The sequence below is a fragment of the Stigmatopora argus genome, chromosome 10, assembly GCF_051989625.1.
Source record: "Stigmatopora argus isolate UIUO_Sarg chromosome 10, RoL_Sarg_1.0, whole genome shotgun sequence".
NCBI lineage: Eukaryota > Metazoa > Chordata > Actinopteri > Syngnathiformes > Syngnathidae > Stigmatopora > Stigmatopora argus.
Window position 1 is genome coordinate 7,669,798 of NC_135396.1, and position 21,020 is coordinate 7,690,817.

Consider the following 21,020-nt stretch of genomic DNA (forward strand, 5'->3'; position numbering starts at 1 on the left):
GGGAACATCACTCCATGATTAATTAACCAATATATTGATCCATATATCAGGTGCATCTTAAGATGCACTGCTGTCTTTTAAGAAAATGTAAGTCTTATAGCTCAGAAAATACAGTACATAGATTGCATGTTCTGGATGCTTGAAGATGGTAGTACTAGTTGAAAATCTTTAAGTGGGGGATCAAATTTTAAAATTAGAATCTCTGAAAATATATCAGCATTTGTAAAATTCTCTGGATGTTTGTTCGCATAAATTGCTCTATCGGTTATCTGTGCAGTGTAACTAATTGATGCATTTATGGGCAGATGTTGACAATATGTGCAAAACTTTATTGAAAGTAGTAGTATTGAAGAGGCGAGGCGGAAAAGTCAATCTCCAGGTGAGAACTCTCCTAGGCAGTGACGGCGTGGTGTTCTTGGAACACAATGGTCTTGGGGTTGATGGCGACGCTCTTAGTGGTGTTGTGCGTCTTGTATATACCAATGAGGCGGTCGGCGGTTTCAAACATGTCGTTTCTCAGCGAGATGATGATGAACTGAGCGTTCTTCGTTTGCTCCTGCAATGTAAATGAAACCCACGGGGTGTCGAAAACGGCGGCTGAAAAGACCCTCCGCAGTTGGCACTTACATAGATGTAGCAGGCCACGATGGAGACGTTCTTGAAGTCGAGTGCCGCATCGATCTCGTCCATGAAGTAGAGCGGCGTGGGCTTGAAGTGATGAAGGGCGAATACCAGAGCCAGGGAGCTGAGGGTCTTCTCCCCACCCGACAAGTTAAAGATCTTTTTCCAGCTTTTCTTTGGAGGACGCACACTGTCCACACATACAAACGGAGCCGTGGAGATTATTGCGGATTTGAAGCGACAAACTATGCCACTAGTTGTCACGTACCTGAACATGATGCCTTCGGAGAAGGGGTCCAGGCTGTCTACTAGCTCCAACTCGGCGTCACCCCCCAGCGTCAGCATTTGGTAATTCTCCTTCAGCTTATTGGTGATCAAGTTGAAGCCACTCATGAACTCGTTGAGCCGTTGTTTGCGAAGATCCTCGTAGCCTTGCTTGAAGTTGTCGCGTTGGGTTGTGATCTCGTCCAACTGGGTGACGCGCTGCAGGTAAAGCTCTTCCTGCGTGCACGAGGAGACAGTTGCATGATGCCGAGGTTCTTCTCTCAACTTCTTTCCGTCCGACGTGTACGCGGACCTACCTTCTTCTTGTACTCCGCGATGGCCCCGAGGTTGGGCTTCATCTGGCTGCGCTTTGTCTCCAAACTCATGATCTTGTTCATAATGATGTTACGGTTGGGGATTTCGTCGAGTTGCTCGGCCGACAGGACCGGGAGCTGTTCGTCCGGCGAGCCTTCCACGCTGTGCAGCGTGAGCTTTGCAGCCTGGGGGGTGCCATGAGTTGGTTAGGATTAAAACCAAAGAAAAGGGCAACAAGAAACACGCTCACCTCTTTCTGCCACGTGTTGATCTTGTTCTTATACTCGGCGACGACCGCCTCGATTTGCTCAACTCGCAGCCGGACGCTCAGAGAGTCCTCTTGCAGGGCATGTTCTTGCTCCTGCAGAACCTTGATCTCCTTCTCCGCCACCTGGTACTGATCCTGCACTTCTGAGTGCGCCGCCTAGAGAACAAAAAGATCCATTCGATAAAACCTCCCACGGCTTTTGCTCATCAGGGTTTAAATAGTTGATTTACTGTTTGTCTTTTCCCCCCCAATTATCTATTAGATTATGGAATCTATTTGAAAAACAGTAGAACATGAGATAATCTTGGGCTTTATTTTTGGGCATGTCACTGGTAATACCACTAGGAAAAAGAGTCCCAAAATGAGAAAATTCTCTAGCCACTGCAAAATATAATTTTTGACGTTTGGCAGCTTTGCAGCATATGCTTCCTCGCTAGAGATGGCCTTACAAGCTCATTACGACTTTTACCCGAGGACAAGGGATACATCTACATTTTTTGACATAAAGATGGACAGATTTAGATACGACAATGAAGAAAGTGTACGCTAAAGAGTTAAGTTGCTTCAATATGGAGATTTTTTGAGAAAGGCGGAGGAGCTCTGACCTCAGCTTCTTGACACGCTTTCATGATTTCCGCTGCCTGCTCCTCCAGTTCCTTTAGCTGCTGTGTGAATTTTTCCAAGGAGGTCGCAAGGTCCTCCAGCTCGGCCTGTGTGCGAGCCACGCTCTCATCGCACTTCTTCAGGTTGCTGCATTCACATGTGACCATGACACCATGGCGAAGATCACCGGGCCGCTCTGCCCGTACGCGTCGCGTCGCTTACCGATCTGCAGTCTTGACGGCGACCTGGGCCTTGGTGATGGCTGAGGAGCATTCGTCCAAAGCTTTGCTGATCTTGTCCAACTTGTCCTGCTGAGCCTTCAGCTTGTGGCTGGTGATTTCCACGATCAGGTTGTGGAGCCTCTTCACTTCATTCTCCACCTTTTCCGCCTTACTGGACGCAGTTTCAAAGTCTAAAAAACAAAATGATGTTTACAAGCAAGATAAGGAATCACAAATTAAACTAAGGACACAATTAGTCCACCTAAACTATAACTTGAAGCTAGAAAAGGAGCTTCAAAAGTTCAGTGCAGTCTGGTGGCACCTTTCTTGAAGGCCTCCAGGCTCTTCTCCATCTGTTTTTGTTTAGTCTTGTCTGGAGCAGCAGCCAGCACGTTGGCCTCCAAGTCCTTCATCTGCACCTTGAGGTGGTGCTCCTGGTCTGCCAGACTCTGGAAGGCATCCAAAGGGAAACCCGTCTCATGTCACAGCACTCGCCATTACCAGTCAAGAGGATTTTAGTATATACGTTCATGCTGTTGGCGTATTTCTCGAGCGTGTTCTTCATGTCTCGAAGCTGGGAGCGGAGACGCTGGACGTTCTCCTCCAACTGCAGTTTCCTCTCCTGGCAGCCCTGCAGCTTTGTCACGTTCTCATTTAGGTTGCTCTCCATGTGGTCGAGCTGTGGACACAAGCGCATTTCATCAGGTTTTAGAACCAACAAAGTCACATGCCTAAAAAAATAATAATTCCAACTTCAATTCTTGGTCCATACCTCCCCCTGGGAAACCTCAGTGTTCAAAGAGGAGCCCATCCTGCCCTTCATCACTCTGCCTCCTCCAGTCATAGTTCCTGTTTGAGCACACAAGACGAAGCAGAGGTTTTAAGACCATAAGAAGCTAATTTCAAGTTTCGGAGAGTGAGAGCGGGTCATCTACCGGCCATCTCGATGATCTGGCCCTTGAGGGTGACCACTCTCCAACGCTTCTCTCTCTGGAAAGCCATCCTCGTAGCTTGCTCCATATCCTTGGCTACTAACGTGTCCCTCAGGGCAAAGTAGAAGGCCGGACGAACGCTGGCGTCTTTCACTTTAACCATGTCAAAAAGACGTGGGCTGTCTTCAGGGGTGCGGATTGGGCTCATATTCTTCTCCCAAACCTTCATCTAAAAGGCACACAGGACGTCAGATGGAGGAATTCAATTCCGAGCTAAAAAGCAGTAGTCAAATACTTTACTTTGTCAAGACCGATGAAGGTGGCCACGCCAATGTTCTGTTCTTTGAGAAATGTGACACATTTCTGAGCTGTGTCAATAGTGTCCACCACAATGTGATCCAGAGCACCACAACTGGAGGAAATAGCTGCATCGTACTTCTCGTCAATGGCTCCCAGATCTCCCTGTAAACCAACACAATTCAGGTCTGGAAACAAGTATTAGCAAAGTGATTTGGCCTATAGAAGGCTAATTTAAGAAGTTCTTCCGCGCTAACCAGCCTTCCAAGGATACCGGAAATTCTGCCACTCCTCTTCTGATGCATGACAGCATCCAGGACTTTCCCTCGACTGCGGTTGGATGAGAGAGAGCTTTTGGCCTCATCCACCTTTTGCCTCATTTCCCTGACTATTTGACGGGTCTCATTATCCAGCTTTATCAAACGTTCCAGCTCTCCTTCATCCTGCAGAAAAAAATGGTTGCTCCGTTTATGGCTTGCCTGACACAGGGCACACATCGCTAATGTTTTTTTTACCTTCTTGAGCTCTTTCTCCCTCTGCGGTACGTTGACTTGCAGTTCTTTAATCGTGGCACGGCGTTCCCGCAGCGTATCAGACGTGTTCTGAAGGGTCTCTTTGGCCGTGTTGAGCTGCGTCACGGCTGTCTTGTGGCGGCTCAGATAGATATCGAGCTCCGATTGCGCCAGGTCCATACGAGAGCGTGTCTCGTTCACAGCCTTGCTCAACTCCATCAACTCTTTCTCTTTGGTCTGCAAATGAGAACCACGAAGATGAGGTTTCGGACATTCACAGCAATGGAGAAAAAAAAGCCCGAAGTGATTTTGAATATATGCCTATGAGTAGTTAGTATGCACCGTTAGTAGTTTTCACTCCATGTATATAATAGCTGTTATTTGACTAGTCATGATCTATGTTTATTCTTATATCTTTGCTCATTTTCAGTTGTACCTCTTTGTCCTGTTGCAATCCGCTGGTCTCTTCTTTAAGACTTTCTATCACCTCCTTGAGTTTCTCCTCTTCTTTACCCCTCTGCTTCTCCAGCTTTTCCTTTTCAGCGGTTGCCTCCGAGATGGCCTTTTCACTGTTGGCGGGTACGCTGCGTACCTCTTCCAGCTAAAACCAGCCACACACAAATGCACGCATCGACAACCATTTATCTTCAAATGACAGGATGGGACAAAAACCAGAGAAGATCCTAGGGAACAATGGATGTCGATTCAACACTCTGTGTCAGTAATGAAGCCACAACTGAGGGTCACGCTACAAGTAGGGAGGGCGTTTTGTTGGAGTTAGAAGTTGGTGAAATGCGAACGTGCTTGCTTGGGGAGTGTAACAAGCCAAGCCATAGTTGACTTGCGTTGAGCAGAACACTTCCCTAGGAGGTTTGTCTTACCCCCCCGGCAGATACAATGCGGCACTTATCTGAACTATTTGTTAGCCAATGTTCAAGTGTGGGTATGTGTGAGTCTCCATGACGCAGGGCACATGAATCTAGTTGTCTGGCACTTCACAGCCCCCTAGTGGATACTTGAAGTGAGCTGCTACTTGCTACTTTTCAAACTTGATTTACAGCACGAAGCGTTTTATGTTTTTACAGGGACGCTCAGTTTTCCGACTGCAAGAAAAAAAAAGACAAATTAAAGCAGGCTGCCAGCATATAGATGTTAACTTTTTTTATGGACTGAAGATGTTTGTCATGGCCCATGTAGCAATTTAGTCGACACAAGGGGGCCTTAATTTGGGGAATTACAAGGAGCCAACCACAATTTTATATTTTTACCAAACGGTATATTTTAAACGATATGAGAGTCATTCATTTATACCGCTATGACTATGCATTCCCTTTTTTTTCCTGATTCAAAAAAGGAAATGAAACAATACAATTACAGTTCCATTATCTTCCTCATATGATTGTGTATTTAATTTAAGATTATCATTACAATAATTGTTCCCTTTAGCGAGAAATTTTAGGAGCTCATTTTGTTTGCTGGCCAGAGGACAAAAATCACAATGCTGTTGTTGTTGAGTTTGTAGAGTAAAAATAATCGTTGCTTGCTGATTGTATAAAGAATTAAGAATACTCAGAGTAGTGAAACAGTCCAGTAAAATACCAATGTCATCAAATGAATGAAAAAAATGATGGGGATCATTTAAAAGCGTACACACACCTTTTGTTTGTCCTTCTCCAACTGCTTCTGCAACTTTGTTTTCTTGCTCTTGGAGTGTTTGATCTTCTCACGCACTTCAACATCCTGCAGGTCCAGCTGGGTGAATGTCTCCTTCTGGGTCTCGATGTACACTTTGATTTTTTTCTGCTTCCTGGTAGAGGAAAATTGTTTGAATAGAAAAAAAAAACGTATTCAGCAATTAGTGTGTTTGTTGTAAGAATTTTTCCAGCAACACTGAGGATTGACAAGTAGTAGTTCAAATTATACAGAAACAGAACAATGTTGTTTTTTCAAGCTTAAGCAAAGACAATAAACCTACAATTAGAAGGAAAAACAGATTTATATTTTAGAAGAGGAACAAAAAAAGAAAAATGTCTTACTTCTCCACATGGGCAAGCTTTTGATTCATTTGCTCCAACTCTTCGGATATCTTAGCAGTTTTCTCAGTGAGCTCCTTATTGTCCTCCAAGATCTTTTGCTTTTTCCCTTCTTTATGTTCTATGCTCTTCTGCATATCCTGACTAATCGGCGGAAAGGGATAACGGGAAGACAAAATAATGACATCATCAGTATGGACAGATTCTTGCATTTTGCTTTGTTGGGTCATAGTGCTGCTGTATGTGCTTTATTTGACTTATCAAAAAACAAACTTGCTGTAGACTTACACATTATACTGGTAAAGGTGACTCTTTAGTTTGAAGATTTCATTTTCAAGAGTGAGAAACTCCACAGCTTTATTCTTTTCTCCCTCGAGAGCATTCTTCTCCTTTTCCACGAGCTTGACTCGGTTGAGCTAGCACAGTGAACATGACCACTTAGCATTAACTCTTTATAGGGCACTCTTGATAGTACATATTGCTCTAATCACTTTTTAAAATATGTAACTTTTGATCCTTAATTTTTGGGATGTTAAAATGTTTTGGGGGAAGAAAAAAAGTAAATCTTTCATTTAATATAATATATCCTGAATATGAATACACAGAAAAATTACATATTTTATTTTTTTCTGATGATTTTTTCCTTACTTTGCAATTTTTGTTATTCCTTAAAAAATTCATATTTGATTTTTTATCCAGATTTTTTTTTTTTTTAAAGGAACAACCTCCTAATGATGTGGTGTCCAAGGGTGGACATCACACTTTGGGTCATTTAGGCTACTTTAGTACCATACCAAATGTTATTATTGTGGCCAAAATAACCCAAAATATGATAACCACATATGGAGACATAAGGTTTTTATGAGGTGATGTTTGTTAAATTACCAAAAATAGTCACGTGCCCCTCCCCAAAAAGTTAAGCCACAGAGATCACATGCATTAGCAGCATATTTACAAATAAAAATAACGCCAATGAAACTTTCCAGAAGCTTTGCAAGACTATCAAAAACTGGGTATTTTTTTTTAGGTAAATTGGACTCTGATGCAATTTATCAAGACAAAAGATTTAACAAGGATAAAAAGACTATACAATTTAAAGAATTTTAAAAAGGTGGAGATCCATGTTTAACTGCGAAAAGAGAAGGATTCGAGCTGTTTTTTTCTTGGTAAATCTAGTCACCTTTTTTTTAGTAAGGTTTTTTAAGGTTTCGGGCTGTCTAACGAGTGGGATTAGTGGTGTTTGGCTCCCTCAAGTGACAGGTCACAGCATACAAATGATGCAACTAGACGTGTTACAGTTTATTCAATTAGTTACTAAAGATATTTTTGATCAATTTCCACATAAAATCTCTATATAAATATCCGATATTAAGACAGGGAAACCTGCAGTTTATAGTGGATTTTTTCCCCTTAAATTTTGTCATTTGGCCGATGCATCTTAAAAGTCTATAGTACAGACATTAATTTGACAATTTAATTTCTTATACTGAGCAGGGAACATTTCCTGCCAATGTAAGTTGTATTTGTGTTTCTATGCTTATTATCACAATTGACTTCAGCAAAAACATTTTAGTCCCCCCCAATATTGTTTCAGTGAGCTACTATTCATTAGACTGCAATAACTGACAACATTTTTAACAGTTGAAATACAACTCCTCCCGCACACGTATCTGTAGATAGCTTGGCTTATCTGTCACAGCTTCAAATGAAGAACAAAAAAAAACCACTCATCTCAATGCAGAACTGAATAAGAATGAATGAGGACAAATCACCTTCTCCCCCCTCAGTTCATTAAGCAGTTCAATTCTGCGGGCGATGGTTTGGATGGGCTCCTTCAGGCGACAGGAACCAATAATGTCCTCCAGGTACTCTAGCATTCCCTCGTCATGCTCCGTCTGACCTTTGGGCTTCATCATGGCAATTTGCTCCACCTCACCCTGAGCCCCAGCAAAGAAAAAACATATGTGAGAAAACAGCTCCAGTTTAAATCATTAGTCCATTTTAATAAAATAGAATATATATAATTATTTTTACAATCATTAAATGTGGAAAAATACATTTTGCCTCTAGTTTATAATTATTTATGTAATCAGTTGTGTGGGATGTAGTGATAAATATATACATAGATACACATTATATATATAGTATTATAATCAGGAGGCAAAATGTCTTTTTCTGACATTTAATGAGTGTAAAAATAATTCCTTTATTCGGCTAAGTCAACAGTCAAATTGCACAACCTCTTGTTTTCCATGAGCAATAACAAATGCCCTTATATAAAATGTCTACCGTGAAACAACAATCTTATCAAACCACGTATAAATTAATTATGACCACTTCAAGCCAAATCATGCCAGGGACATTTTTTTTCTCATCAAAGAGCATGTGTAGTTACAAAATAAATTGTAATCATTTGTTTAAAAAAACTTTTGGGTAGGATCCATTTTAAACAGAACACCAATTCATCCGAGTTTATGGGAAAAAAATTATAATGCCCATAGCTCTCTGTGTGTAAGGGGGGTGGGGGATCATTGCAACTCACAGAATACTTTTATGCAGTGTTTAAAAAAAAGAAATCCCCCATGTCATCCCACTCTGACCAGTACACCAAATAGACATCTTCCCTTTAGCCAGAGGCCTGGAAAATTGACCTTGGAGAACAAACCTAATCCTCTTCCCATAGCTATGCAGCTATGCTAGACAGAGAATGAAATCCTAACATCCAAGGACAGCAAGAGTCATCATTAATACACGCACATTCACACACCAGAGAAGGGAGCAAGACACTTGTGAGCAAACCACAAAAATCACAAATGAACGTCCATCAGAAACTCGCGCACCATGTTAAAAGATTAGCATTCCACTGACAACACATTGAAATCGAGCATTTTGTGTTACCCTGACAAGAGCCATCACCCCATGAGTCGCGAGTTAATCAGTAATAATACTCGGGACACACGTGTAGCAAAACCACAGCAGCTGGAGTGTGACCAGCAATAGGATTCAAACTCAGTTTAACTGTGTCATAATTAAAAATAAAATAAAATACTATAATGCTGGAAAACATAAAATCTAAGACATGAAGTGTATTGAATGACATTGACAGAAGTTGAAGTGAAAAACACTGTTTTGATGGGGTGCTTGATCCAGCCACACTGAAGCAGCACTGCTAATACTGGGGTTATTTTATCACGCCAATATTTACGTGCTGCTAAAGCGTGACGGGTAAAGGACAGTAAATCCGGTTGATAATTTTTTCATAGTTCATCCAAAACTCCTCCCACTGTATAAGTGATTGAAATCATTGTGCATTAAAAAAAGCATTTCCTTAAAATTCTAAAGCAGCAAATAATGGTTTGCACTTTATGCACATTGTATCAAACCATGATGCGCTGCTATAGCACTCTAAGGGCATCTCCTTTGTGTTCGCAACAGGTCCTTTCCTCCAGCAAAAACACCATTCAAACATTTGACTGGATAATTGACAGGAGTGGGAAATCCCACAGAGAATGTGACGTCACAGCAAAGATTATACAAAAAAATAATAAGGGCAACATTAGAAAGAAGGAAATAAATGACGAGTTAGTTACCTGTAGGATGAGAAATCTGTTGTGGTCCAAGTCGATGCCGTGGCTCCGAAGCAGAGTGCCCACTTCTTTGAATGTGGCTTTTTTGCCATTGATATAGTAGGACGAGGAATTGTCTTTGTTGGCACTCCTGGAAACATAGAACTTGCTGTTGGGGATGACTTCGTAGTCATCTCCTTCCTGACTCAAAGAGAGAGGGAGGAATGGGGGAGGGCCAGAAGACACAGCAGTTTAGGGCCAAACAGCTCAGGAGAGAATTAGACACCTCCACATATAAACTCAAACTCATTCTTCTGAGAGTGAAAAACAAAGAAATGGCTGAAATCAATTCAATAGACCAAAAAAATAAATAAAAATATCTGAAAATGTTTTGCACAATAGCCACCCCACAGCAAATGTCCCTAAACTGTAAGTGTAATCAAGCTAAAAATCATTAATACTACTGCATAAGCTGTACTTATTTGAAATAAATTTGACTTTATTTTTATTTTTTACTTATGAAGTGAGTCGGGTCATGTATAAACCACTTGTTTAAAAAAAACGTCACTAAGAGGAAGTGATCACACTTTGTAGTTTGAAGCATTCAAGCATGAAATAATCTTTCTTACATCGTAATTCCATAGTTCATCCCATTAAGAATTAATTTATTGCACTTTAAATTGAGAAAACAAACAAAGGCGGGTTCATCACAAAAGATGAATAAAACGCCCAGTGGATGACTACATTACAACAAATATTACACATAGTCATAAACAATTTTAAATTTTTAAGTAAATACTCTTATGGACTGTTAATAGCCTGTATTTGAATCCGCTCCTTTGCTGACATATTAGTTAAATTGATTAAATAAAACAAGGGACCCCCCCTAAAAAGCATTAAAATAATAGTAAGGCTTAAACACTGAGTTGTATGCAACTGTGTGTGGGTGTTAAATGTCACTTCCTTGACTGATACGCCTGTTTTTAGTCATTTTTGTACTGAATTTTTGTCAATATTAATTAACTGAAGCTGTCCGTTAGAAACAGCTTTTAAAGTGTAATTAAAAAATGGTAGAAAATATTTGAACCCGATCCCTTCCCCACGGATTTCATATTGTTGAGATTTGGTGAGTGTGAGAGTGTATGAGTGTATTGTGACAGCAGCAAAGCATCGAGTTTTCTTTCTATATTTATACCTTATCAATAATCTTTTGAAAATGCACCTCCACAGTACAGCTTTGCACATCTTTGTGCTGATCAGAACTGTGGATGAGCACCGACAGCTTTTTCGATCGGATCTTTTGAGCTCTGTATCCAAACACAAATAGCATGGAGTCGATCACATTGGACTTGCCACTTCCGTTTGGACCAATGATGCAGGAAAAGCGCTGTGGGAAACAAAAGGGTTAAAAAAAATACAACTAGAAAAATATATCACATATTCGGCTAAATGTGGGCCAGTTTTTATTTATATCTGCACAGTCCACACCACATAATGCCCATGTGTGTGTGTGTGTGTGTGTGTGAGTGAGTGTATGTGTGTGTAGTCAAGATATATTTTTTCCTACATATATTCACATAATTGATGGAAAATAAAAAGAACACAATTTGAGAAAAATCAGACTAGTCTGAATAACTTCAAATATGTACAAACAAAATTACTTTGTCATTTTTTCCCATTAGTACATTTTTTAATAAGCAAAGTAAAAATGAGAACCATTTTTTTCTCCAATCTACCATTACACAAATTAACATTTACCGTACAGACACTCCTAATAAGTGCAAAAGTCAGCACGCCATTGAAAACAAAACAGCATGTGTCACACAAGACTCAGAAGTGTGCTCGTGTAATGCTTTGGTGTCGTACCTTGTGAAAGGGCCCCAGAATCTGGTCGCCCGCGTACGACTTGAAGTTGCGATTGACTAAATGTGTTATCATGAGACGAGGAGCGCCCGGCTCATTGGTCATAGCTGGGGGCGGGGGTGCAGGGATGCTACCGAGAATCTCCTCCAAAGGGCGACTATCAACCGCCTCGGCAGCCTCCCCGGCAGGCGGATCTGTGGCAGAGGCACACAAAAAAAAAAGTACAACTTTTATCCCCCCCACCCTGCAACTGTGGGAGCAAAGGAGCGCTTCCAGGTGGGGGAGGGGTGGAGTAGCCAACCAAAATATTACAAAAAAAATACACACAAACAAAACAATTTCAGTAGACAAGATTCCTTTCAGCTTTGTTTTTCTTTTCTCTTGTTCATGACAAAGTGGATCAACATCGGGGAGGGGCGGCAGGGGTAAACTCTTGTTTTGTTTCCAAAATGTACCATCACAACATGCCAAAGCCCCCCAACGACTTATCCAAACAAGCTACTAGTGTCCCATCCATAAACAAATTACAATCAGGCAATTTTGGCCCAATAACAAACACACAGAACCTTGCGTTATTTATTACCAAGTCAGACCAATATAATCATAAATCTAGTCCCAAATCCCTGAACCACTCGACGACTATGCATTTATTGATAACCCGTGCGGCAAAACGGACAAAAACAGCCATGTAATGAGTAGAATAGGGAGTAATAATAATAAATAAATCAATTTAAAAAAAAATGACGCTCCACAGATGGGCCACAAACGCCCCCGAGTGAACACAACTTGTTTTGGGGATTGAGACACGCAGACGCACGGGAGAGAAAAGCGAGCCTTTGTTACTTGCCAGTTGTCGGCTTCGGCGGTGGTGGTGGTGGTCGTGCCTCCTTCCCTTGGCCATTAGAGTGGCTTCCTCGGGGGGCTCCGTCCAGCTCGTCCTCGGAGCTGGAGTCATCCCGAGGCTGCGACCCCTTTCCTGCTGACTTAGAGGAGGCGGCGGCGGTGGAGCGCTTTGCACTTTTAGATGGCATGATTTGAAGTCTGAAGGAGGGGGGGTTTGGCGAGGGGGGTGGGGTGGGGGGTCACTGGTTTAAAGAAAAAAAGAAAAAAAAAGAGGCATCGGTGAGTTGGGTTGGACCCTGTCAATCTTATGGAGTATATGTATATATATATATATATATATATATTTTAATCTTGTTATAGCGCCACTACTTTTGTCCTAAGTGTTTCAAAGAGTGGCCTTATGGGATATATTATCGATATATGACATTTAAAAAAAATGGTTTTAGTAGCCAGAGCGTCATTTAGGAAAATTTCCTACGAATACAGCATTTTTACTGTATCATGGCTGACGGTTGCTTACAACGCAGATCTTATTTCATCTGGCAAAGCTCCCATATTTTAGCCGTAGATGAGACGCTCTAATGTAAAATGGAAGCTTTATAGAAGGATGAACTAGTTACGTATAATTATATTTAATTACACGCAAGATGGTGTAATAAGCAAGCCCGCTAACGGTGACTTGAACCATTGGAAACGACGCATTTGAATGGAGTCTTTTTTTGTGCCACGTAACAATATTTTTTAGATCGCAACTTTTAAGAGTTTAGGAACTTGGGGGAATAAGAATTAGCCACCCGGCTAACTTTTGAGCTAGCGAACGACGTATTAGATTGGTGACGAAACGATGTTATTGAACGCAAGATTATATATTTTTTCGTTTATTACGAGTCGACCCTGAAGTTTGACAGGAATAGTGTTTTCTTCCAAATGAGTCGACATATAGCGTATTTAAGAGTAAAGTATCCTGAAGCAGACTGTAAAATAGCGACTGGCTTTTAAGAGGATGGATTTTTAAACGTAAAAAAAAGTTATGTGATATTTACAGGATCGGCGGCCCAAAATGGTCTTGATTTACAAAACGATTTTCGCTTCCGATCTTAGTTTGTAAAAGTGTTGTTCTTTGCAGAAAAAAATATGTGGATCGACGCAGTTTCAGCAATTAGACGGAACCCGATGACTATGTTATTTTTCGCGGGCTTTGTCGCGTACCTCCCGAAAAATGTTTAGCAAAAATCGATTCCTCTATCCAAATGTCACTTGGGAAAAATAGCAGCGATTCCAAAAGTGGCGAGCAATAATCCAGAAAAATCAGATCCGTGTCATTTCCAGCGGCTCGACGACTTGGAGAAGTCCTATTTGTAAATGGCGCCTAAACTGAGCTGTCGAACCACATTCGTTATAAACTGACGCAAAGCACCATGGACCGTTCAAAGGGCAACGGAAAAAAAATTCAAAAAAGGGGACGAAGCCAACTCTGCTTTATCCTCCCTCTGCAAACCAAAACCATTTGTCCAGAAAGCTCGAAAAAAACCTCGTTTTAACCTACAACTTTATAGAATACGTTTCCTTAATCATATATTTATGTTCCATTTAAAACTTTTAACTTGCATTAAAATGATGGGCTCCTTGGTTAATAACTCAACATCCAGTGTTTTCATGCCACATTTACTTGAACGCCCCGTCCTTCAAGCATTTTGCATTAACTCGTCGCTTAAATGCGATATTTTAGAGAATGTGTACAATTTGCGTTACTATTTCAAAAGATCCGTTGTCAAGGAAGTGACTTTGAACTCTCGCGAGATTTCACAAGTGGCTGTTTAAAACGCTGATCCATATTAATGGCTAGACGCGCAAGCAAGTTGTGTTAGCCAACTCCTCGTGGACTCCATATGTTAAAAGATGCATCTGTATTAGATCACTCGATGATCGCCCGTTGCCCCTTTTTGGTGGTTTTAATAGTGGGACGAGGAGTATTTTAATCGGAAGACTGGGGTAACGTTAGCATCACGTCATAGCTTATGACTCCGCCAACATTAGAGGATTGATATTCGCAACAGAGTCAGGTAACGTAGCAACTACGCTGCTGTTGGGATTGTCAACACCGTAACCCTTTTCTGCTTGACATTTTTTTCCCTCAAGATGAGATGCATTTTGTGATGTATGTGTGATTGTGCCGTGACATGTAGCATGCTGTCACTAATGATCTGCTTCCCCGTCTAGATCTTCAGGAATTGACAACATTAACGCCTACAATGCGATTGAAAACATCACTACTGAAGGAACCTAAACATATCCTTTTTAATGTATGGGTGTGCAAATGCATGGACGCCAAGATGATTGTCATTGATTTTGTAAATATGTAGTAGTCAATTCCACACAATCAATCATATGATCTGCAGATTGGACTCTTGTTTTCCTTAATAGTAGCTCACATAAGGAACTAGTAAGCTGCATTGGCTGGACAACAGCTGATGAGTTGTTCTCCTGCAGTGAAGACCACCAGATCCTTAGGTGGAACCTTCTGACCAGCGAGACCAGTCTGGTGGTCAAATTACCGGAGGATCTCTATCCTATTGACCTACACTGGTTTCCCAAGACTGTTGGCAGCAAGAAGCAAACCCCAGTTGAGATATTTGTGCTTACCAGCACTGATGGTAAGTTTCTTATCCATATTTTCCTGTTCATCCGTTTCCTACTTCATCATGCATGCTGTCAAGATAGCAGATTTTCCGGTGGCCCGAACCGGGTGAGAGGGAGTGTTGACTGACATTCACCATGTTTGTGTCTGGTATTATTTAGGACGCGTTGAGCACACATTTTAACTGTTTGTCAATGACTGTTATACATTATATTTGGTAATGTTTACTGTTTTGCTCAATTTTTTTTCTTTTCATTCTGTTTTTTGATTTTTTTATAGTTGCTTGTGTCATTTGTGATCACAATCCGTAATTACTGCATTTCTTTGCATCAAATCACAATTCTTTCATTTTTTTTAATTAAAAAAAATAATCTGGTAGCATCCTAGTATTAACATATACAATGAAAGACCATACATTTAATTTTCTTCATATCAAAGGATGTCTGCTTGTCTAATGATAAAATAGCTTACAATATTTGCTCAATTCAATGAAAAGTAGTACTGTTTTAACATCCGCTTGTTTTTTTAATCCTAATTTTTCCTTTACAAAGGTTACTGATATGGAGGATCTTAACCATGGTTGGTGACCATGCTGCCAGAGGAGTGTTATAGTGAGAAGGGACATAAACTGAACCATTTACACTCGCATCTATTAACGATTAATTGTGTGGAAAAGCATAAGCAAAAGATTGTTATTGAAATGTGAGGGGGGCAATTGAAGAAAACCCGCGCAACCTTAGTTTTGTTTAGAACTACTACCAAGGGCCTTAGCCGAGAGTCAAACCCAGAATGCCTAGACTCTAAGGACAACGTGTTAATGTGATTGTCCAGTGTTTTTATTTCACTTTCAGCGCTAATTTTTTGTTGACCTGTATTGTAAAATGACTTAAATACTGCCCGTCCTAAGCTTGCATTAGACAGAAACGCAGAATGTGGATGTACTATTATGTCAGGCAACATGTGGTCAGAATACTAATAACAGTGTAGGGTTGCATAAGCACACCCCCCAAACTGAGGCAGCAATTTTCTCTGGCAGACCAGCAAATCATGAAAACTCCGCTTTTATTTACTGTAGCAGCTTTCATTTTTTTTTCCATTTTCATCCTTGTCACGGCACCTTTTATTTTTTAAGATAACTTATCCAACAAGTTAAGCCGGTTCCATGGCACAATGTTTTTTTTGGTGCAATTTCTATTTATTTAGAAAACGTAGTTTAAATTATTTTAGGGGAAAATACCTCTTAACCACGAGGTGCCCAAACAAAAACAAAAACCGCCAACTTTATTCACAAAAAACTTATTTTTAAGAGTTATTATCACGCAATTTATCGTTGATGTTAATGTTCATTTTACCCATGTCCTATTTTTTCCCCTTCACTCTAGGAAATTCTGAATTATGGTTACCCACCTCAGTGTACGCCTTTTTCTCGTTGTAGGGAAGTTTCACCTTGTGTCCAAGACGGGACGCATCGATAAGAGTGTCGAGGCTCATAAAGGAGCTGTTTTAGCTGGCAGGTGGAATTATGACGGGACTGCTCTCATCACAGGTAAGGTGGCGATAATCTGAATAACAACTTCACTTAAATACTGATTGCTGATCAGCTTGATATTTGCTTTTGGTGTTTTCAATTTGAAACAAATGAGTCATTTGTAATACTTCTTTTCCCGAATTTTTATGTATTTAGCTGGAGAAGATGGACAGATCAAGAACTGGTCCAAAAGTGGCATGCTGCGTTCAACACTAGCAAACCAAGGTAAAATGGCGAATGCAGATTGAAGAGTTGCATTTTCGTTTTGGCAAATCTATTTAAAAAAAAAAAACAATCTTAAAATGAATGGTGGTGTGAGTGGTTAGCACACTAAATTTAATTCTAATTTTGTTTTACTTTTTTTTTTTTTTTACCTTCTCCCGGGTTGGCTCTTTTTGCCCTACTTTCAGCCGGAGTTTTAAAAAGGAATCTATCGAGGGTTGTTTGCTTTTGTCGTCCCTTCAAAATATTCAGAAATTGACGCACACAAATGTCCTCACAATAGGATAACGCACCACCACTTGCCAACTTGTCCGGGAAGTACTCCTCTCGTATTGGCGAGCAAGCTCCACCACGCGTACAGCGCACTCAATTTTTCATTATTTCATGCTTAATATTGATTGCCATCATACGCCTTTTCTTTACACAACTCTTCATTCCACCTGCTTGCTTTGGACCCATTGTTTTTCCCATTATTCTGCACTCTCTCAGGAAAACACAGAAAAAATACAATGCTCCGCCCAGTGCTCGTAGAGATCTTTACACGAGGGAGTTGCGGCGAGAAAGACAGTGCGTCTGAAATCATAAGCAGCCTCTCGCGTCTCGGCCACCTGACTGTCTCATATGCTCGTATCTCAAAGCAAATATTTGCTCAGAATTTTACTCGTATCTCAAATTCCTCATGTTGGGGCACTCATATGTCAAGGTATTACTGTAGTAGTCTAAAAGATGTATACTTTTTTCCAAGATCATGTTGATTTGGTCCTCCAGTCCTGTATTCATTCACAACTATATCATAATGCTTCAACCATTTGCAGAGATTTATAAAAACGTCACCAAGAGAATACCGGTCAATGGAACATATCTTTATCCCGTTTTCATTAGAGTTGGCTCACTTGTTAACTGAACAAATGGGCTTTTGGGGTTATTAATTATTAATAGTTGGAGGCCTTTTTGCAAAATGGATAGCACACTCCTGTTGAGCGGCTGGCTCTCGTGGAAAAACTTGGCAAGGGAAGCGGCAAATCCACATGCAGTGTGTAGGAACGTTTTCCCCTTTAAGGGGCTGTTTGAAGCATGAGCTGCTGGGTAGTAGGATGCTTAACAAAGCCACAGATGTGTTAAACACCTGGATAGAGAAGTATTGCTGCGGAGATGGGACTTGGTCCACATGGCTCATAGATCACTGCAGGTGTTGCTGCATTTCAGAGCCCCCAAAGTACACGTGTATACTCGAGCAAGCTGTTGTATAGGATGGTGTTTGTCTTGACCCATTTTTTGCTTCCTGACAACATTTATGGCAATCAAGAGTTGTTGATATCTTGCCTCAACCCCCTTTTTTGTTCGATTTTATCAAGTTCAGATCATGTAACTAATGCATTTGTAAGAAACCACACACACCTGGAGAAATGTCAGCCTGCACTCAACAGCAACCTTAGCTCATAAACATGCCCACACAGTCAGGTCTGTTCTGAAGGGGTAAGGCAACTCCGTGCAGCTGACTTCTTTAGCTAAGGCTGAATGATGAAGGGATGGAATTAAGGAACTGTGATGGAGAGGACTGCTAATCACTATTGTTCTCGTTTTGTCAAATACAGGAGAAATGTATACATATACACTGTAAATCCAAGTGCATGCACTTATTGATGTCCTTCGGTTGGTTTTGGGTAGGAAATGTTCATTAAGGCCATTTTATGTCTGTCTTCCAGGCTCCCCTGTGTATTCTGTAGCTTGGGGCCCAGATTCCGAGAGGATCCTTTATACATCAGGTCGACACCTGGTCATCAAACCTCTGCAACCGAGTGCCAAAGTCATTCAGGTAAGACAATTCAATGTGTGTTGGGAAAAATATCGGATTGAGATTACAAGGAATGTTGGCTTTATGTCCAATAAGTGATACATACTTTCAATTTGGAATGTTGATTTTTAACAAATACATATCTGGGGCTATTCACCATCAAATCATTTTAGTACAATGATAGTTAGAAAGCAAATTATGTTTAGTAGAGATTTTTTTTCCCCAATTCAAGCTGACGTTACTCCATACAACTCACGCTGAGTCTAGTTCTTTTAATTGGTGGGAGCACGGAATATTTCTCTACAATGAGCCATATGCTTCATAAATGTGTTGTATTGCATGTTTTCCTGGCCACGACTATGTCATCACATCCTGCTCATTATTTAAAACCTCTGTGACCACATTTGTAAGCCACATTATTACCATTTGGTAGACAAATGTCGCTGGCTTACATCACCCAAAATGTTCTGTTCACACTATTTGGATACCAGGTCTCAATTCTAATTACTGTATTGATTTATTATTATTTTTAAACGGTTGTTGGACTTAAAAAGTATACTCATTTATAATAGAATTATTTCACGACAAAATATAATATACTTTTGTGAAATGTAAATAAAATACACATTAAAAAATATATATATAACAGAAATATTCTGTTTAAGGCCCCTAATAACAGTACAAGGTGTATTTCTTTTATCACTCTTTTTCGAAACTGTATTAAAATCATTACTGGGAGGACTAGGTATTAATATTCTATTTCAATATTCAATAGATTATTTCTTTTAATATGGAAGATAACGGGGGTGTAGTGAGACAAGAAACATAACATCCAAAAAGCAAGATCATGTCATTACCTGTTCACTGTTAGGCATTATAAAATAAACAAACCCCTCTTGCATTTAACTTATAAAACAGGCTTTGTTTGCGCTTTAACAAGTGGTGTGATGACAGTATTACAGAGTTGTGATTTCTGTCTCTCTCTAGTGGAAGGCACACGATGGGGTCATTCTGAAGGTGGACTGGAACTCCGTCAATGACCTCATACTGTCAGGTGGAGAAGACTGTAAATACAAGGTGATCCGTGTTGGGTGCTTTTCTTTTTATTGTTGATGTCTTTTAAAAATGTCTTGTTTCTTGAACAGGTGTGGGACAGCTTTGGCCGCCTGCTTTACTTCTCACTGTCGCATGATTACCCAGTCACTTCCTTGTCCTGGGCTCCAGATGGAGAAGTGTTTGCAGTTGGCTCTTTCAACACCCTGCGACTCTGTGACAAAACTGGGGTAAGAGCCCTCATTTTATAGTCTCCCATTGAAAAAAAAAATACTTTTATAGCCTCCCTTAATGACTGTTAACCTTACTATAGTACGAGAGTCATACACATTCACTGACTCACAAGTGCAGCCTGACGTTAGTTATGCCAACTGCTGCTTTATACAGTATTCCCTTGTTTTTCGCAGTGTTCACGGTTTTTACAAATATATGAAAAAGGGAATAAGAGTTTTTTTCTGCAAAAATTAGGGCAAACAAAAATATTCTCGCTGTGCCCCTGTTTTTGTGTTTGTTTTATTTCAGAAATTAATTCATTTCAGGTTATGAAGCAAATAAAAACTTAAGCTACCTCACTTTTGACCAATGTGGTGCATCAAAGAGATGGTATAAAGTCTACACATTGTAGTTCAAACAATACATAGCATGATAAATCAACAGCAATATTTGAATTGTACATTTTTATTTTAAAAAAATCTTTCTATCAATTTGAACTTCAATTTTTTTAGAGGTTGGCGAACCCTATTCAATTCACTGAAGAATGGGCTCATTCTTTTAGAGTATAGTTCAGTTCATACATGTACATTGACAGTGAAATGTAATTATTCTTTGAAAAATCCCCATATGTTTTCATCTCCTCAACCAAAATAGCATGCTTGTTTGTCACCAGGGAAAAATAATTTTCCCTAAAGTGTGCATGATGTTTAACACTGTTAACTTGTTACTGTATGCTGCGGTTTGCCTTGTGTTGCATTGAGGGCTGACTGCTTTCATGTGCTTGGTTCCTATACACATTTTGCATGCCATGTGATGGTGCTCAAGGTAACTGAAAATGAAAATGAAACAAGGGAAATGGAAAACATCAGAAAAGGTAATTGTTTTACCTTAATCGAAATTTTGGCAAGCATTGCGTCCACTGCCTTTAGGAGATATGTAGAGCCTCTCTGAGTTTACATGTAGTTGTCAACAGAGTTTTCTGTAACGGACGTACTGTAATGACAACAAACAGAACGACTTGTGCTCTGGTGTGCTGATCACATGGCATTTCATGCTCCATTTTGATTTAATTAGGATCAAATGGAACTTCTCCCTCCTCTGCCAAAAAAACTTTGGAGAACATTTCAGCCAACATATATATCTTCTTTAGAAGTGTAAGGTCTTTTGGAGAGGTTATGATAATATCACACATAGAAAATAAATATTTGAATGGCAATTGAGGAAGTCTTTGAT

At 40.2% G+C, this 21,020-nt stretch overlaps 2 protein-coding genes across 2 annotated transcripts in view; one reads left to right on the forward strand and one right to left on the reverse strand.

Moving 5' to 3' along the window:
• Window positions 1–308: 308 nt before the first annotated feature.
• smc4 (structural maintenance of chromosomes 4) lies at window positions 309–13,835 on the reverse strand. The gene is made up of 24 exons (XM_077612360.1): window positions 13,548–13,835; window positions 12,343–12,580; window positions 11,499–11,689; window positions 10,828–11,019; window positions 9,657–9,833; window positions 7,839–8,003; window positions 6,355–6,482; window positions 6,070–6,210; window positions 5,690–5,840; window positions 4,470–4,634; window positions 4,037–4,270; window positions 3,779–3,964; window positions 3,525–3,686; window positions 3,228–3,453; window positions 3,065–3,141; window positions 2,819–2,971; window positions 2,615–2,741; window positions 2,294–2,483; window positions 2,074–2,218; window positions 1,451–1,624; window positions 1,203–1,385; window positions 890–1,122; window positions 628–811; window positions 309–556 (listed from the first exon to the last, which is right to left on the reverse strand). Exons 2-24 carry the CDS (start codon window positions 12,524–12,526, stop codon window positions 392–394), a joined length of 3,933 nt encoding a protein of 1,310 aa, XP_077468486.1. The 5' UTR covers window positions 12,527–12,580; window positions 13,548–13,835; the 3' UTR covers window positions 309–391.
• A 207-nt stretch (window positions 13,836–14,042) lies between these two features.
• ift80 (intraflagellar transport 80 homolog (Chlamydomonas)) overlaps window positions 14,043–21,020 on the forward strand; it is a 29,487-nt gene continuing 22,509 nt past the window's right edge. Inside the window, exons 1-8 of the mRNA XM_077612361.1 lie at window positions 14,043–14,401; window positions 14,559–14,625; window positions 14,769–14,992; window positions 16,412–16,522; window positions 16,661–16,729; window positions 18,433–18,542; window positions 19,509–19,598; window positions 19,667–19,804. Coding sequence (XP_077468487.1) covers window positions 14,591–14,625; window positions 14,769–14,992; window positions 16,412–16,522; window positions 16,661–16,729; window positions 18,433–18,542; window positions 19,509–19,598; window positions 19,667–19,804 — 777 coding nt within the window. The 5' untranslated portion in view covers window positions 14,043–14,401; window positions 14,559–14,590. The remainder of the gene's footprint in view (window positions 14,402–14,558; window positions 14,626–14,768; window positions 14,993–16,411; window positions 16,523–16,660; window positions 16,730–18,432; window positions 18,543–19,508; window positions 19,599–19,666; window positions 19,805–21,020) is intronic.

What these genes read in the sequence shown, in the direction of transcription:
- smc4 (XM_077612360.1), bottom strand. Translation starts at nt 12,526, where the DNA reads ATGCCATCTAAAAGTGCAAAGCGCTCCACCGCCGCCGCCTCCTCTAAG. An exon ending in ATGAACTGAGGGGGGAGAAG is followed by an intron (nt 6,483 to 7,838) that starts GTGATTTGTCCT and finishes TCACTGTGCTAG; the next exon opens with CTCAACCGAGTCAAGCTCGT. An exon ending in CCGGTATCCTTGGAAGGCTG is followed by an intron (nt 3,687 to 3,778) that starts GTTAGCGCGGAA and finishes GTTGGTTTACAG; the next exon opens with GGAGATCTGGGAGCCATTGA.